We start from the raw sequence: 17,703 nt of genomic DNA on the forward strand, positions 1-17,703 counted from the left end.
AGTACCCTCCAAACTCGTCATCAAGCTCGAGACCCTGGGCCTCGACCCCGCCCTGTGCAACTGGGTCCTGGACTTCCTGACGGGCCGCCCCCAGGTGGTGAGGGTAGGTAACAACATCTCCACCCCGCTGATCCTCAACACTGGGGCCCCACAAGGGTGCGTTCTGAGCCCTCTCCTGTACTCCCTGTTCACCCACGACTGCGTGGCCATGCACGCCTCCAACTCAATCATCAAGTTTGCGGACGACACTACAGTGGTAGGCTTGATTACCAACAACGACGAGACGGCCTACAGGGAGGAGGTGAGGGCCCTCGGAGTGTGGTGTCAGGAAAATAACCTCACACTCAACGTCAACAAAACAAAGGAGATGATTGTGGACTTCAGGAAACAGCAGAGGGAGCTCCCCCCTATCCACATCGACGGGTCAGTAGTGGAGAAGGTGGAAAGTTTTAAGTTCCTCGGTGTACACATCACGGACAAACTGAATTGGTCCACCCACACAGACAGCGTTGTGAAGAAGGCGCAGCAGCGCCTCTTCAACCTCAGGAGGCTGAAGAAATTCGGCTTGTCACCAAAAGCACTCACAAACTTCTACAGATGCACAATCGAGAGCATCCTGTCGGGCTGTATCACCGCCTGGTACGGCAACTGCTCCGCACACAACCGTAAGGCTCTCCAGAGGGTAGTGAGGTCGGCAGAACGCATCACCCGGGGCAAACTACCTGCCCTCCAGGACACCTACACCACCCGATGTCACAGGAAGGCCATAAAGATCATCAAGGACAACAACCACCCAAGCCACTACCTGTTCACCCCGCTATCATCCAGAAGGCAAGGTCAGTACAGGTGCATCCAAGCAGGGACCGAGAGACTGAAAAACAGCTTCTATCTCAAGGCCATCAGACTGTTAAACAGCCACCACTAACATTTAGCGGCCGCTGCCAACAAACTGACTCAGCTCCAGCCACCTTAAAAATGGGAATTGATGGAAATTATGTAAAAATGTACCACCAGCCACTTTAAACAATGCCACCTAATATAATGTTTACATACCCTACATTACACATCTCTTATGTATATGTATATACTGTACTCTATATCATCTACTGCATCTTGCCATCTTATGTAATACATGGACCACTAGCCACTTTAAACTATGCCACTTTATGTTTACATACCCTACAGTACTCATCTCATAGGTATATACCGTACTCTATACCATCTACTGCACCTTGCCTATGCCGTCTGTACCATCACTCATTCATATATCTTTATGTACATATTCTTTATCCCTTTACACTTGCGTGTATAAGGTAGTAGTTGCGGAATTGTTAGGTTAGATTACTTGTTGTTATTACTGCATTGTCGGAACTAGAAGCACAAGCATTTCGCTACACTCGCATTAACATCTGCTAACCATGTGTATGTGACTAATAAATTTGATTTGATTTGATTTGATTTGATTTGAGGTGGCGCCCTTAGAGGGGTGTGGAGGGGGGGGGGGGGTTCTGTCACACCCTGATCTGTTTCACCTGTCTTTGTGCTTGTCTCCACCCCTCATCTGGTGTCTCCCATCTCCCCTCATTATCCCCTGTGTATTTATACCTGTGTTCTCTCTTTGTCTATTGTCAGTTTGTTTTGTTCATCAAGCCTACCATCGTTTTTCTCCTTGCTCCTGTCTTTTCTATAGTTCCTGTTTTCCCGGTTTTGACCATTCTGCCTGCCCTGACCCTGAGGCTGCCTGCCGTTCTGTGCCTTTTGGACTCTGATCTGGATTACTGACCTCTGCCTGCACTTGACCTGTCATTTTGCCTGCCCCCTGTTCTAGTAATAAACTTTTGTTACTTCGACTGTCTGCATCTGGGTCTTCCCTGAAACATGATACATACGGCCTGTGGGCCAGATTCGGCTGTGAGTCCACTCAATCCGGCTCGCGAGCCCACTCAATCGGGCCCAGGTAAGGTTTGAGTAAACTTTTTTTAATTTTTTTATCTAATGTCTCTGCCCAAAATGTTGGGACAAATGTTCCACTGTCCAATAAATCCATATTTTTGTTGTTGTGAACAGCATCACTCAAACATTGATTTATGGCACAGTGGAAAAATGCATTGCAGTCAATTACAAGTGATGGCTCGGCACAATGTGACAACCAATTGTCTCTGTAATGAAACAAAATATATATTTTTTAAATGTGGTTTGGGGGATCAACTACTAGCACAGAGTAGGCCAGATTCAGTGGCTATTTTAGCATGGTGGGGCAAACAATTGGTGGGGCAAACAATTATATATTTTTTTATGCATGCCAGCAAAGCCACTACACTACACAATATGGTGACAAACAGTGCCCCAAACTGTTAAGGCCTACATAAAGCTGTCCCAACAGCAGTCCCAACACCTTACCACTGCTACACCTGTCTGTCAGCGGAGCCTTTTCTGGCAGTGATCAGTTCATTCAGACTCATTAACTGCCTTTTAAAAAAACATAACTGATATGGGTGACTTGCTTAAACAAATGTGATTTATACTGAGAATTGAGATGTACAAACTATGGCACAAGGAGACAACGAGCGGATAAGAGGCAATCCGAGTTTTGATTAAGACATTAATGAGTGAGCTAGGACGGATGTAATAGTTCAGCACTTTTGAAATGTACAGCGACAGAATTAGGAACATGGGCTGTTCTTACAGTATTCTCCCTGCACACCAAGTCAGAACCGTAGGATAAATAAAGGGGGGATATAAGCAGACAATGAAAGCTCTTGCAATTTATGGTGCTTTCAAGACAACTCGGAACTCTGGAAAAAAGGTAGAATCATGATGACGTCAGTGATCTTCAGGTCGGAGCTTTAGAAAGTGGCTTGAGTTCCTGACTTGCAATACAGAGTTGGATGACCTTTCAAAATGTATTTTCCCAGTCGGAGCTCGTTTTTTCCGAGTTCCCAGTTGTCTTGAACTGAAGTCAGATTTCCCAGTCCTTAGTTTCCAGTTGTTTGAGCGCGGCAGAAGTCATGCTGGATTGAAAGCATGGCCAATGTTGAATGTTTATCATTTTAAGCTTCGAAAAGAGACCCTTAAACCCAGACTTGGACCACACACCCACTCCACTGAATAGCAGGCTAGTGATTGCTTTGCAACGCTTGCAGTTAGCCACTGATTCCTTCCAAACCACTCATTTGCGATTTGAGATTTCCAACTTGTTGTGTAATGTTTATGTCCAATGGCCGATGAGCACCGATAAGTTTTAACTATAATTTCTCTTCATTATTTCTCTTCATTATTTCTCTTCATATGACAAGGATTAAAAAGGATTTGCCAGTAGATTGTTGACTTGATTCATGATGATGTCTGCTAGCTTGCTAGCTAAGATTTTGAAAGTATGATGTTGACCAATCAAAGCTACTGTAGATATAACGTGATTTGACGTCATTTTATCTGTGGCCAATGACCTTGAGCCTTCTTGGTTGGGCACTTCTAATGTAACTCTATGGCAGCACCCAAGGGGAATTTTTGAGTTGTACCCTTAGATTTGGAGGTGACGTTGCGTCCCCAAGAGTGACAGAACACTGAGCCAATCACGGCACAACTAGAGTACGTTACCAACCCCTACGCTCCATATTTTCTGCTGGCTGCCCACCACCACAGAAGCACTGAGCTAGGCTGAAACACCTACATTTTGGAGCAGCTTTATTAACTCAATTTTATTTTTGTAATTTTTTTTACATTGTTTGCAAACTGATATGTGACACGTGGTAATGCCAAAATAACATGCAAAACGGGCAACTCCCATCCCCCAAAAAAATGGTCGCCACTGGCCAGATGTAAAAATGACACAATGGCATTGTGATTGCACAATTGATGGCCCACACACTTCTTGTTCATGTAGTAACGGTAGTGGCACGCGCATGATCTTGATTACAAATCTGACTGTAATTTGTAGGAATTAGGAATAGCATATTCACATAGCATGTACATAAAAAAAACGTGTTACTTCAGACTTGTACAAGTTTATCAAGTCAAGTGGTTTTGAAATCCCCTACCATGACTAATCATATGTATGCATGCAAGTATAATAGGCAACTGTTGTCACATTGTGACAGCCTAGCCAACAGCATACTTTAGATCACCTGCAGCCACATACCTATAGGTTACCTGTTTTACAATAGTTATACTAGAAATACTTTTGATTCAAAATTCAAGTGGAATACAAAACAGCAAGTATCTAATAATCTGTCAAATAAAAGTATTACCCACCTGGAACAAAGTGGTTGAGAGCGTGAGAAGCTTGAAGAGGGAACCGTTAAGTGTGTCATGTTTCAAGTGAAATGCTTGTCCCTCCCTCCTCCCTGCGTTTTTGATCCATTTGATGGAGCAGGAAAGGGTGGGTGGTCAAAGGAAAAGGTGGAGTCGGTTCTCACCAGCACTAGACCGTTCAGAGCATTTCTTACATTTATTTAACTAGGCAAGTCAGTTAAGAACGAATTCTTACTTACAATGACGGCCTACCCCGGCCAAACCCTAACCTGGATGACGCTGGGCCAATTGTGTGTCGCCCTATGGGACTCCCAATCACAGCCGGTTGTTATACAGCCTGGAATCGAACCTCTAGTACTGAGATGCAGTGCCTTAGACCGCTGTGCCACTCGGAAGCCCCGAGGATGCTGAGACTAATAATGGTTCCAGACTGTCAATAGTGTAATTGTAGCCATTTATGATTGGTATTAGATAGCTTTAAGATGGGAGCCACAGTACTGTACACACACAGGCTTATTTTATTAGTAATTTACGATACATTCTTGGTTAAACTTATTTGACTGAGTTCTGTTATAATCTGTTTTATTATCTCTAATTAGTTTATACTGTCCTATTCAGCAGTGGTGTCATTTAACAGATTACTTTGCAGTAATTTGTGTGGTACATTTCTAATCTTTCTCTTTTTTTATTTCACTTAGTGTGAAAGGGGACAAAAGAAAGAAGAAACCCGAAACACTGCTCTTGATAGCGTTACTGATCGTCAATAAGCTTTACGTATCGGCCTCGCGGCCTTCGTCAGAGCTTTAACTTCGTGTGAAAGGGAAAGGCTTGTCATAGCATTGCAAGGCATTTTTGTAAATCTAACACTCATTTCATCATTGATTATTGGCAATTACTTTTTGACCGCAGCTTCTGTTTAAGCTCTGGATTCCATGAGAAACTTTTCTCGTTTCTGAGCCCTCAAGACCAAGAGATATGGAGATGCTGACACCCAGTGGATGTTGTGGGTCCCTGCATGGAGAGTTTTACCCGTAATTACATGAAAACCTCTTCACTGCAGCTGTGCGATACAGAATTAATGATTTTGAAAAATGCACTTTGATGATCAATATTCAAAAAAAAATTGATTGAGTGGAGGTCTATTTTTGCTTAATAGGTTGCAAATCCGTTATAATCGTCATGTAAAACACAGTACGTAACATGTTACGGCCAATCACAATTGGACCGTTTATTCCCAGTAACATACCAAGCGTGTCACCGGGTAAGTCTTCCCTACATGACATGCACTTCAGAGAGAAAGGCCTGCTCTCTCTCTCTGCCGGTCCCTCCCTTTCTCTCATGCTGCAGGCCTGGAGCCCACTGCTTCATCACGGCACTGCAGGAGGGTCCACTGAATGCAGCCAGTGTCTGACCAGGTAACTTTAAACTACAGAGAACTCTTCCTCTGGATGGCGTCCACAGCCTCATTAGACCATTAGGGAACAAACAAGCCTTACCGTTTTACTGTGGAAGGGAGCTGGTGAACAAGAACATTTCTGCGAAACATGCTGAAATTGATTACTCACGGCTGGTTTCTCTTTCATTCGTCTCCTTTGTAGATTTGTGACACTTGCTTGTGTACGTGTGGCACCACACGATACATTTCCGCGGGCCAAAATTGATGGATTTGGTTATGTCTCGGCAATGACAGTGAAATGATGTGTTTTTGAGAAATGGCAAAGAGAGAGCGAGAGACTAGACTGCATGCCAAGAGGCCCGCAGCACTTATGCGCAGTGTGTGTCCGCTCCCCCTGCTCTGGCTCTGTGGGATAATAAGAGGGTTTGTTTTCCCCCAAACTCCCACATGAGGGCTGGGCCTCGTTGGCTAAGGGGGGCGGGCTGCCTTCCTACAGGATATGTAGAGACAGAGAGAGAGAATGAGGAGTGGCAGAGAGGGAACCTCCTCTGTCGATTTATAGGTCTTCCATGCACACACACACACACACACATAGATAGACACACACACACACACACACAAGGATAGACACACACAGACAGCAGGGGCCTCTCAGACAAAGTCAGGATGTGACATGACTCACAGGAAGAGAAGCCAAACAACTTTTTGACTTGTACTTTTTTTTTGTCTGCACTGCTGTCTCGCTGGCTGCTCAGTGAAGTTGGAGCCTCGAGGTCTGTTGGTGGCTGGGAAGGAGGGAGTATCCGTAGGAACCGGAGAGGGACAGATCTGCCTGGATCGTTGTCCACATTCCAAGTCGTCCACATTGGGAGCCCAGCCAGGTACTGTGGGGAAACTTCTCCCCTTTTTTTTTATGTCTCTGTTGATCTCCTTGTATCTCTCTCACTCTTTCACTTTGATGCATATAACTGGATCCAACTGCTCTTGGTCCATTGCATTAGCAACTCTTTTCTCTCCCACACATGTGTGTAGGATCTAGAAAGAGCTGCAGTTATTCTCCACTGTCCGAAGGAAATTCCATGGAAAACTCAGTAAAGTATGCAGTGTGCACAGTGGGTCTGGTCCGACATCCCCCGTACGTGATCAGACATGCACCAGTCTGTAATTGGAGAGGCATGTGGAGACTGGGAAGCAGTGAAGTCAACAAAGCGAATGTAGCCCAATCCCTTGGCCTGTATATAAATGTATTCTCTGTGCACTGCGACTGTTCAATACTGTAGTACTCTGAGGTTTACGGTCCATGACTGTTATTCACATCTGTGCATCTGAAAGTTAGATACCATAACTAATGGAGTGTAGTAGCCATCACCAAATCAGCCAACTATCCAGTTGTGGACCAGCACATAATGTTCTGGTCATTCTCAAAGGGACTACAAACTCAGTGCTTTCCCAATGTTGAATGCCTGTATTATCTCCAATAGAAATTCACCAGTAGAGCTAATAGATGTAAAGTACTGAGGAAGAGGAGGATCCTGTTCACGCCACACATACTGTGTACAAACACCATGCATATGTGGAGGAAGTTGTCAAGAAGATGGATGACATTCTCCTCCCGAACAGTCCAGGGCCCCTCATTCCTACACGTCTCAGAGTCGGAATGCTGATCTAGAATCAGTTCTGCCTTTAGGCTCATAATGAAAAAGGTTGTATGGAGAGGGGGGACCTGATCCTAGGTCAGCACTCCTACTCTGAGACGCTTTATAAATACAGGCCACGAGGAGTGAAAGAGGAAGCGCTTTGTCAAAGTTCTGCTAACGTCTAACGCCTCGATCAGACTGACGACGTCATTGCATCAACACTGCGTAATAAGTTCTGCAGTCAAACTTTTTTCATTACGTAACCAAACATTTTAGTGGATATGAATGCAACAGAAGTTCAACATTCACCTTTTGCTTACTAGTTCTGTCAAGTCGATGCATACAATTTGATGCATATCTTGTATAAATCCAATATATGCACCACACAGAACACAGAACGCCCTGCAACTGCCTCTGCAACACAATACTGCAAGGCAAACTGAGCTTTCCATTGGAAATGAATGTACTTCTGGTGTACCAAAACGCAATGACGCTATTGGTCTAATCGAGGCGTAATAGCAAAACGACAGTAAAACGACACTAAACCAAGTGTAATGCAACATTTCTACTTGGACTCGTTCTGCATGACTCTGTAGATTTCAGACTCAGAGCACCTGAATAAGCTTGACTTTTATATAGAAAGAGAAATATTTCCCACTTTAACCACACAAGTTGCACCATAACAAAGCCAGGAACTGTTGAGAGCAGCTGTGTGAAATGGAACGTGGGACACAAATGTGGATCCAGTCACATATCGTCATAAAGGCACGAGACGGTGTCATTTAGAATGAAAGAAGAAGCTATTTTAAAAGAAGCTTCAGAAGCATTTTAGAACATCATAGTGTTTCTAATTTATTCAGCGTATAATATTTGGAACGAATACCTGCATGACTTATTGACAGCTGTAAAGTTTGCCTTGACTTTTCAGAGCACTCCACACGAAACTCATGGAAACTCAGTAAAGTAAAGAAACTCTTCTTGCTGCCCTGTACTGAACTATTTTGCTGGGGAGTTCTCAGTAAGATCTGATCCACCATGAGTTATTCTCTTCTCTCTGGTGCGCTTGACTTGATTGATATTCGAGTTGTTGTGATGACTCATCGCTCTAAACGACTCCCCCCCTACCCCTCCATCCCCCTTTTTCATACTGATATTCTGATACTGACAATCATTTGTTATTAACCCTTATGATAAAAAAAAAGCAATTTAGTCTAATAGATTTTGTCCCTCTGCAACATTCGCCGTCTGAAAGGAAAATGTCAAACCCATTCAGGCTGTTTGATCCTTAATCAGTCCAGGACACTGCAAAATGATCTCCCCATTATCTGCCAGATGGTTAACAGCTAATAATGACTGGATGTATGACGATATTACAGTAATTATCTACTGTGCTATTGTCCATCCCTACAGGAGAGTAGATCTCCGTCAATATTGTATCAGGTCAATGGCGAAGGTGTTAGACAACTCATGGTGCTACAATTGAACTTGAGGCAGTGTAGCTGCGCTACTCAAGTGGATTGTCTTCAATGGAGTTGTATGACCAGTGAGAAGTAGTGTTCTGCATAGTTAATGTTGAGCGTGTGGGTGGTGGCTTTAGGTGGAAAGTTCAAAATGTCTCATGTACAGACGACGTGAAGAACCCTTTCACGACGCTTCGTCTTAGCGAAGTGCAGCATGCTCTTCATTTACACAATTACCTTTGGCTCTCCCCTCTGATCTGATTTCGGTATTAGATCACACTGGACCTATTTCAAGGACACTATGGTTGTTAGTCTTGTGACATTCAACGCATAGTGGCCGCCAGAAAATAGTGGTCACCAGAAATGAATTCCGCAAATGGATTCTTCTCACCTCATATTTGGGGTCGTATTTTCTATTCCGAGCAGTTTCACAATCACTACATGCTTTGCTCATCAAGTCCTTCAAGATATTCCTTTCATAAACCACCTTACAGTATTTTTTCTACTTTGCTGCTTTCATTTCCTGATTTCTATCATGCTGCCTGATTCTGGTCTGTTGAACACTTTGTTTGCAGGCATGATAGCATTGTGAACGAGCTGAGCATCTCTAACCTCTCATGACCTATTTTGTTTCCTCTTTGTCTCAGAGAGGGGTCCCTCCATTCTCAATCATCCCCAATGTAGAGGTCACTGCCCTCCGAATAGAACAACTCCTCAGAGACCTGCAACCTAAACAAACGTATGTTAGTGAAACCTGTCCAATCCATGCTCAGGAAACCCCCCCACCCCACCCCCAACACACACACTAACCATTAGGCCACACCATAGAGTCCACCATTAAGACAATGGCGCTCTGTCTCGGACAAGTCTTCAGCAAAGACAAAACGTTTAGGCCTCGGAAGCGCTTTGAGCCTGGGACACAGCGCTTTGAGCTGTACAAGAAGGCCCAGGCCTCTCTGAAGTCAGGCCTGGACCTGAGGAAAGTGGTCCAGCTTCCCGAAGGAGAGAACATCAACGACTGGATCGCTGTGCACGTGGTGGACTTCTTCAACCGGATCAACCTGATCTACGGCACGGTCAGCGAGTTCTGCACTGAGCGCACCTGCCCCATCATGTCGGGGGGCCTGCGCTACGAGTACCGGTGGCAGGACGGAGACGACTACAAGAAGCCCACCAAGCTGCCCGCCTTGAAATACATGAACCTTCTGATGGACTGGATAGAGACGAACATCAACAACGAGAACATTTTCCCCACGAGAGTAGGTGTGTAAGGCAGTGGTTCCAAACTAGGATAGTGAACGCACCTGCGATGTGGCTTCATGCCCACGCTCTCTGACAGTATCTTTAATGGATCTAGAAAGGTTCAAAGAAAGGTTAATTAGATAGGTTAATTACACAATGAGGGGGGCAGAGTGTGAAATATGGGGGACCAGTGTGAGCTAAGCTCCTATGAATGAGACATGAGCTCCTCTAAATGCAACAAAAGTCAAACTTGGGGGGGGGGGGTCCCTAAATATTGATAATTTGACCAAGACGGGCCGACAGCGTTGACCGCAAGAAGCATCAATCTCACTGGAGAAAGCATCCGAGTGAGTAAAACAGCGCCCCTCTGTCTCAGTATGTGTAGCCCATGTATCTGATGCTGTCTGGTCCAAAAGAGTATGATGCTTTCTCCGGTGAGATAGATTCAGACACTTGCGAATTGAAGGAAAATGATTAAATATAATTTCATAATATTTTTTATTTGTTTATAGTTTTTTGGGGAACCATAGATTCCCTTGGCATCCATGAATGCACACCACTATATTAGGCCCAATGACAATCGCCAAATGTCATTACATTTATGGTGTTGTAACAGATGTCTTTTTCCATTCATCGAATAGCAAGTGTACAGTGTGCACGGATTGGATGCTGGCATTATTTTGGAGTAGACAAATGTGCGCAGCTGCAGTTAGCCTACTTCTTGAAGTGATTTATTTGACAATCAGATGAAAACATCATGACTGGTTGTGTTCATGCCACATTAAAATGAAATACATTTTTTTTACTGTTAAATGACATCTTTACTGTTAGGCCCATAAGACAATTCCGAAGTGAGGCTCCCCCCAATGTCACGGTATAATTTACACTCTGGGGGGTGGCATTTGGAAGAAATTGAATGGGGTACTCTGAGTCTATTGTTCATTGTCAAAGGGTTGTTATCAAGCTCTGTTTGAGGAGGGAGATTACGTGCATGAATAATCTATTAAATTAACATGTAATTGCGTTGCGGGCTGCCGGGAGAAATTGTACAGTGTATGATCTACCTATAGTATAGGATATTGATGTCCAGTGTGTTTTGAATGATCTCAAATGGAAACGAATGTGATAGCTTTAATGCTAAGTGAGATGTAATTATGGAACATAATAGAACATAATTATGGAACATAATGACATTCGGATAGTTACAAATAGATTTTCATGAATGCATCCAGGGATGGTCTCTAAAATGAATCTAATGGGGTGGCAGTCTTCCTCACTGACAGTTCTATCCTCTTTGGTCCCAGGTGTTCCTTTCCCTAAGAACTTCCAGCAGGTGTGTAAGAAGATCCTGAGCCGTCTCTTCCGGGTCTTTGTGCACGTCTACATCCACCACTTTGACAGCATCTGCAGCATGGGCGCCGAGGCCCACATCAATACCTGCTACAAACACTACTATTATTTCATCTCTGAGTTCAGCCTCATCGAGCACTCTGAACTGGAGCCCCTGGTGAGAAAGGAGGCGTGGGCGTGAATGGAGGGGCAGAGGGGTCAAAAGTAGTGCACTAAATGTGGAATAGGGTGCCATTTGGGATGTATCCTTAGATAGAGCTTGGGTGGAAGGTTTCCATTTGTATGTCCTGTGAGTTCATATTTAGGACAGGGGTAGAAGGGTGTCTGGATATGAATTTCTGAGGGCGTATATCCCTCACATTACTATCATTCAGACTGACTCGTTTTGCCGTGGCCCAATGAGGGAGGAGCTTACATTTTCCTCCATAAAACGAAGGCGGTGTGTTGTCTGCGTTATTTCACACCACAACAGAACATGTTGTTTTGAGTGTCTGCGCAAACCACATAAACTGGGTGATTATACAGAATCAACTCTGGGCATAGAGCATATTACTAAATCACAGTCCAGTATAAAATAATTATACGATAGCTGTGTGTCTTTCATGTTCCCTTTGGCACGGTCATTGGAATTAATGATGCACCCCTTATTTCCCCAGTTTGCGTCATAAAATAAACTTGTTCAACTCTTTGTAAAAAAATCTGCTTTGGTTTATATAACCATCATAAGTGAAATTGCAGTCTAGAAAGCCATAACTGAGAATCATGTCACTTTCAAGTCGTTTACTCTAGTGCAGAGAGCTTCGTTACATCTGAACAGATGGAGGCAGGAGCTCCAAGGTACAATAAAATGCCTCTGTTATCATCATTATAAAGGACAGACTTTACTTCCCCTCTGGTGAAAAAGTAATGAGACAATATCAACAACATAATCTGGGGGGAAATAAACGTTGTTCACATAAGAGGGTGTGATAGACTGAGCGTTTAGCTTTTCCGCTTATGGACGACTAGAGGTAAGATGGAAACAGCCCGAGTGACTTCTCATCAGATGAGGACGTTATTGTAGCCTATCTGTTTGTATATATTTGTTGCCTCATACAGCGTGACAGTAGGTGTGTAGCATTGTCTGTTACTATAAATTAAGCCTGGGGCCATCTACTGGTCATTTGTCAATATCATATGAATTGCCTGTCTCTCCTCTCTTTTCTTTACCCCCAGAGAGCAATGACAGAGAAGATCTGTAACTAAACCACTTGGACAATGGAGTGTACATCATGTCAAAATTCCCCGGAGCCCTTCAAGAGACCCACTGCTTAAATACCGTTCCAAACACTCCAACCAAAGGACAAATGAGTGGATTTTGAGTGGATTTGAAGAACTTAAGTGTTATCCATTAAGCATTAGAATGTTTATTCACATTTTCAGCCAATATGGCTATATGTTTTAGGAAAAAAGGACTGTTCTGCTTCCTAGATGTTGTGCTGTGACATGCAGCATTTCAGTATTTTGTGTTTTATTTGAATAGCTATTCTAGCTCTGTTTATTTAAGCATGAGTATGTTTTTCTTGTGCATATGTTCTTGACATCATTAACTTCCAAAATGTGTTTGCGGTTTCGAGGTGTTTGAGCCATTTTGTGATGGACAGAAGGCGACGTCACAAGACCCCTCTCCAGTATTTAGCATTCTGTGACAAATACGTGTCCAATGTGTCCCAGCCAGAGGCAACAGAGTTAAGGACTTTGAAAAACAGACATTTTGTGAGGTGTCTGGGTAAGTACAGGGTGACAACTGCAAGCAATACTTGTGAAATACTGACTTCATTTTCATCTACCAAAACGAGTTCAACTGGGATTACTCTGGGAGACTCATCTGATTGAGATGTGTGAAGTGTTAGGACAAGTAAGTTCACCCACTACAATTAGTGTTTTGTTGCATGCCTCGTTAATTTGCATTTTATTATTAAGGAAATGTTTTAGCTGTGATCAAACTAAATATCAGACATAGGATATTTTCATTCAGATGGTGACCAATTAAAACCTGCCTCGTTGCTTTTGTAAAACCTTAAAGTAACTGTCCAGTGTTTCCAGATTTCTATTAAATGAATTACAATATGAGTGAAATGGTTTTCCTTCCAAAAAATGGTAATTAAGTATGTTAAAAAGCAGCTTTTCTGTGTTGCAGTGGTGTGGGCGTATACCGTTCAAAACAATCTTAACGCAAGTAGACCCCTCATTGGCCAGCTCATTCTCCTCAGGAGAATAATATCATCCTCTATTTGGAAATAGCATGCATTTTTGAAACAGTCTATTTGAGATACAAGTTTGAGGTGTTTTTTAAATGTATTTTTTTTAATGCTTTGGCCACAAATAAGAGTATAGGATGAGTCAACAGCATTGAGAATGAGTTAACAGAATATTAACAGAATTTTCACTGGACAGTTACTTTAAACAACTTTGCGATTCTCTCTGTGTGTGTGTGTGTGTGTGTGTGTGTGTGTGTGTGTGTGTGTGTGTGTGTGTGTGTGTGTGTGTGTGTGTGTGTGTGTGTGTGTGTGTGTTCGTTTTGAGGAAAGCTATTTGATATTAAAATACTAATATGACTCATGGATATAACTAATAGGACGTCCTATTTATTGGGGCAGCAGGGTAGCCTAGTGGTTAGAGCATTGGTAACCGGTCACCAACCGCCAATGCTTAGTAACCGCAAGCTTGCAAGTTCAATACCCGAGCTGACAAGGTGTCGTTCTGCCCCTGAACAAGCAGACACTGTTCCTAGGCTGTCATTGAAAATAAGAATTTGTTCTTAACTGACTTGCCTAGTTAAATACATTTATAGGGCATGGAGCCCTATAATAATATGGATACACCCCATATTTGGCCCCTGGGGGAATGTGGCAACCATTTTTCAAAATGCATGCAGATGGTAACAATATTTTGGAAATCTGTTCTAAGATAAATGCTCCAAATTTGGCACAGAGGTAGATTTATTTAGCCTAAAAAGATTTAGATATGGAATCACCACAATTCCGACTTTTGGAATTCGAAAAGACTGTTTTAAGATAAAGGCTCCAAATTTGGCACAGAGTTAGATTTATGGACTCTGAAAAAGTTAAGATAAGGAGCCACCTCAGATTTGCAGCCATTTTAAATAGCCATATACGGTAACACTGGTTTAAAATTCAGAAGGACTATAAACACACCAGATTTGGCACAGAGGTAGATTTATGTAGCCTAAAAATATTTATATATGGATCAACAGATTTGGCCCCTGGGGGCCGAGGCCTGCATTTTACTTAAAGGCTCCAGACTGTACCACTATTTTACACACCATTAATCTACAAAGTCATTGCCTGTGCTTCTTAGATTTTTTAAATGTCATATTTCTGGCCTATACTTCTCACTCTGGATCTCCTGAAAACCAAAATGTTTAACAATAACACTTCTAGGATGAGTATAGCGGAGGCTAGTTAAAAAGTTCTAGGGATTTGGTAGCCTTGCCAGTGACTTGAACCACCCTCGGCCAAAGACAGACTTATTTTTTGGTGAAATGGTTAAGATGTTTGGTTATGGAGCGGGAGTCTGGGGTTCACAACCTACCAGTTACATGAGCATGTAGACAAATAGCTACTAAAGCTACTTTGCAAAGCCCATATCAGGAGAAAATTCAGACCAAGGGCTAGATTCAAGCTAGCCGACACCCGCAAAGCTGTTGTTTTGGCGGTGTCAAAGGTGGAACAACGTTAAAGCTGTCAAATCCACAAGCGGCTCCTGGCATTATACCTAAAGCAGGCATTGCCATTGGCTGCACAGAGTTGCATTAAGAGAAATCTCATGCAACCTTGTTTACAAGTTCGAACACTGGAATGTGAGATGTACTGTAATCTACACTAGGGCTGTTGCGGTGACCGTATTACCGACACACCGAGGGTCACGAGTAATGACGGCAGTTAAATTCCACGTGACCGTTTAGTCACGGTAATTAGGCTTCTCCAAGCTCTGAAACTAATGATGGTCATTAGTAGCCTACCAAACTTGCTAACTTCCTGGTACTCAGCACTCTATTGTCCCTCTAATCACTCTGACATCAACGCAAATGTGATTGAAAATCAAAAACTTAATGAGGAGCTCATTTATTTAACTAGGCAAGTCAGTTAAGAACAAATTCTTATTTACAATGACAGCCTACCCCCTGGCCAAACCCTCCCTTAAACCAGACGACGCAGGGCCAATTGTGCGGCGCACTATGGGACTCCCGATCATGGCCGGTTGTGACACAGCCTGGGAATGAACCAAGGTCTGTAGTGCAATGCAGTGCCTTAGACCGCTGCGCGACTTGCCACTCCTGTTGCGCAACATTTCTATGCAATTGCGAGAGAAAACAGAGTGATGACCTCTATTAAAAAGAGGAGGTTCCCATCAGCTTTCTATAGGCTATGCCTACTATATTTATTTCTCAACTTTCCTAATATTAAGCACATTGCTTATCTTTTCAACAGGAGTATAGCCTACCTGGCTGGCATGAAAAGGAACCACGGGCAAAGCATCCTGCATTTGCTATTTAAGTGCATAGATGACATGTATTTTTTCCCCACTGCCCCTGTTTCGAGACAGGTGCATGATAATGGTCCATTCTAAATCAAAACAAATTTCACACATATATTATTTAGTATATGTAAAGACAGGATTAAATCAAGAATAGTCTGATGGGTGACAATATTAACCTATCACTTGTGAATTATATTTTATCACTTGTAAATGCTTATTTCTTGTCTTATGACGCCCAGCATAAGACAAGAAACAAAACCTTTAACTTATCATAGTCACACACCTCATGTTCACTTATGTGAACAACGTTTATTTCCCCCCAGCATAAGACAAGAAACAAAACCTTTAACTTATCATAGTCACACACCTCATGTAGCCTAGCCCATAGATCTACATGTGTTGATAAGGTTTGTATCACAACTAAAGTGGCCAAATAACTTCTTAAAATTAAAAACATTAATCCGCTTTACAAGTGGTGTATAGCCTAATTGGCATACATAAACAGAGCGTGAGTTTCAAGTTTGGGGAAGATCAAATTTACCATAAAAATGCACCTTTGTAATAAAAGTGTTACATGCATTAGCAGTCACTTTTGATGATGGTGTTTTCCCTTTTGATAATGGTGTTTTCCCTTTTGATGATGGTGTTTTCCCTTTTGATAATGGTGTTTTCCCTTTTGATAATGGTGTTTTCCCGTTTGATGATGGTGTTTTCCCTTTTGATAATGGTGTTTTCCCGCTAATGGAACATTCGTGCTTATAGCCTACTGCCATGTGCGCATTGCAGCACTTATAATGTGAATAAATAGCCTAATAGTTGATCAACATTTGAAGCTAAATGTTCTGATCTGTTGCGTCAGCCACATTGCGTCAAAAAGGTTTTTGATGCTACTGTAGTGGTTGTATTGATTTGGGATCTATCGCATCCCACAACTTTTGAATTATGGGCGATAGTGGATTGGCATAGGCTAGTGCTTTTGCTGTTCGTTAGGCCTACTCATCTTGTTGGCTGACAAAAAGTAAATGTGTTCTTCATACTATAAAATAATGCCATGGAACTTTAAGCAAATCTTGTCTGCTTAATGAGCTAGTGTAGTCCACAGCCATTTTGGCATAACCAGATCAGAACCTAACACAAGGACAACTCAGAGAATGCTATTCTGTTCTTCTGAAATAGACTACATCTTCTTCATGTCATGCTTCTTTAGACCTGTCTAAAATAGATAATGGATTTATTGTAAAAGTGTAGGCTATATTATATGGATTTATTAGACTTTTTAAAATGTAGATGTTCCAAAAGGTCTGCATCAGTGGCTTTTAGGCTATGCGTGGAACCCAGGTGATGCTAAATGTGTTTATGTTAATTAACGTCAATTATGAGACCAACAGTTATTTGCTTGACAATCACCGGCAGACGCAAATTTGGGACCGCCACAGCCCTAATCTACACCTCGATTAGGCCGATAGAAAACCTCGTTATTTTGTTTAATGGTTTTCAATTTGAGCGTCATTTCTATGTAGCCTACACTTTCTCATCCTGAACTTCTAATGCGAGTGGGACGTGTGGCTTAATGACAATGATCAGAAGAGCAGCTATTCAATGAATTGACAGCTCCAGCGCAGTTACACCGCCATTATGTGGGTGTCGGCTATCGCCGGTTAAACTCCTCGAGTCGATGTCCGCGCCCCCATGGAAATCAAATTAGTATAATAAAATAATTTATCAAAATCTGTCTGTTTAAGATAGAGATATCTGCTTTTTTTGCATGGGCTGCATCTCAATCCACTGTATCCTCCAAAGGCGGCCTTCCGTAGCTGTGGTGGAG

General features: G+C 42.7%; 2 protein-coding genes across 2 annotated transcripts in view; one reads left to right on the plus strand and one right to left on the minus strand.

The window, feature by feature from the left end:
• Positions 1 to 6,021, minus strand: part of LOC139540757 (very long chain fatty acid elongase 1-like) — a 33,801-nt gene extending 27,780 nt beyond the window's left edge. Inside the window, exon 1 of the mRNA XM_071344692.1 lies at positions 5,817 to 6,021. The gene's annotated coding sequence lies outside the window, so the exon portion shown is untranslated. The remainder of the gene's footprint in view (positions 1 to 5,816) is intronic.
• Positions 6,022 to 6,208: 187 nt separating this feature from the next.
• Positions 6,209 to 13,448, plus strand: LOC139540758 (MOB kinase activator 3C-like). Its single transcript, XM_071344693.1, has 4 exons — positions 6,209 to 6,528; positions 9,392 to 10,007; positions 11,291 to 11,493; positions 12,552 to 13,448. Exons 2-4 carry the CDS (start codon positions 9,590 to 9,592, stop codon positions 12,579 to 12,581), a joined length of 651 nt encoding a protein of 216 aa, XP_071200794.1. The 5' UTR covers positions 6,209 to 6,528; positions 9,392 to 9,589; the 3' UTR covers positions 12,582 to 13,448.
• The last annotated feature ends 4,255 nt before the right edge of the window (positions 13,449 to 17,703 follow it).

The sequence above is a fragment of the Salvelinus alpinus genome, chromosome 16 (genome assembly GCF_045679555.1).
Source record: "Salvelinus alpinus chromosome 16, SLU_Salpinus.1, whole genome shotgun sequence".
Lineage (NCBI taxonomy): Eukaryota > Metazoa > Chordata > Actinopteri > Salmoniformes > Salmonidae > Salvelinus > Salvelinus alpinus.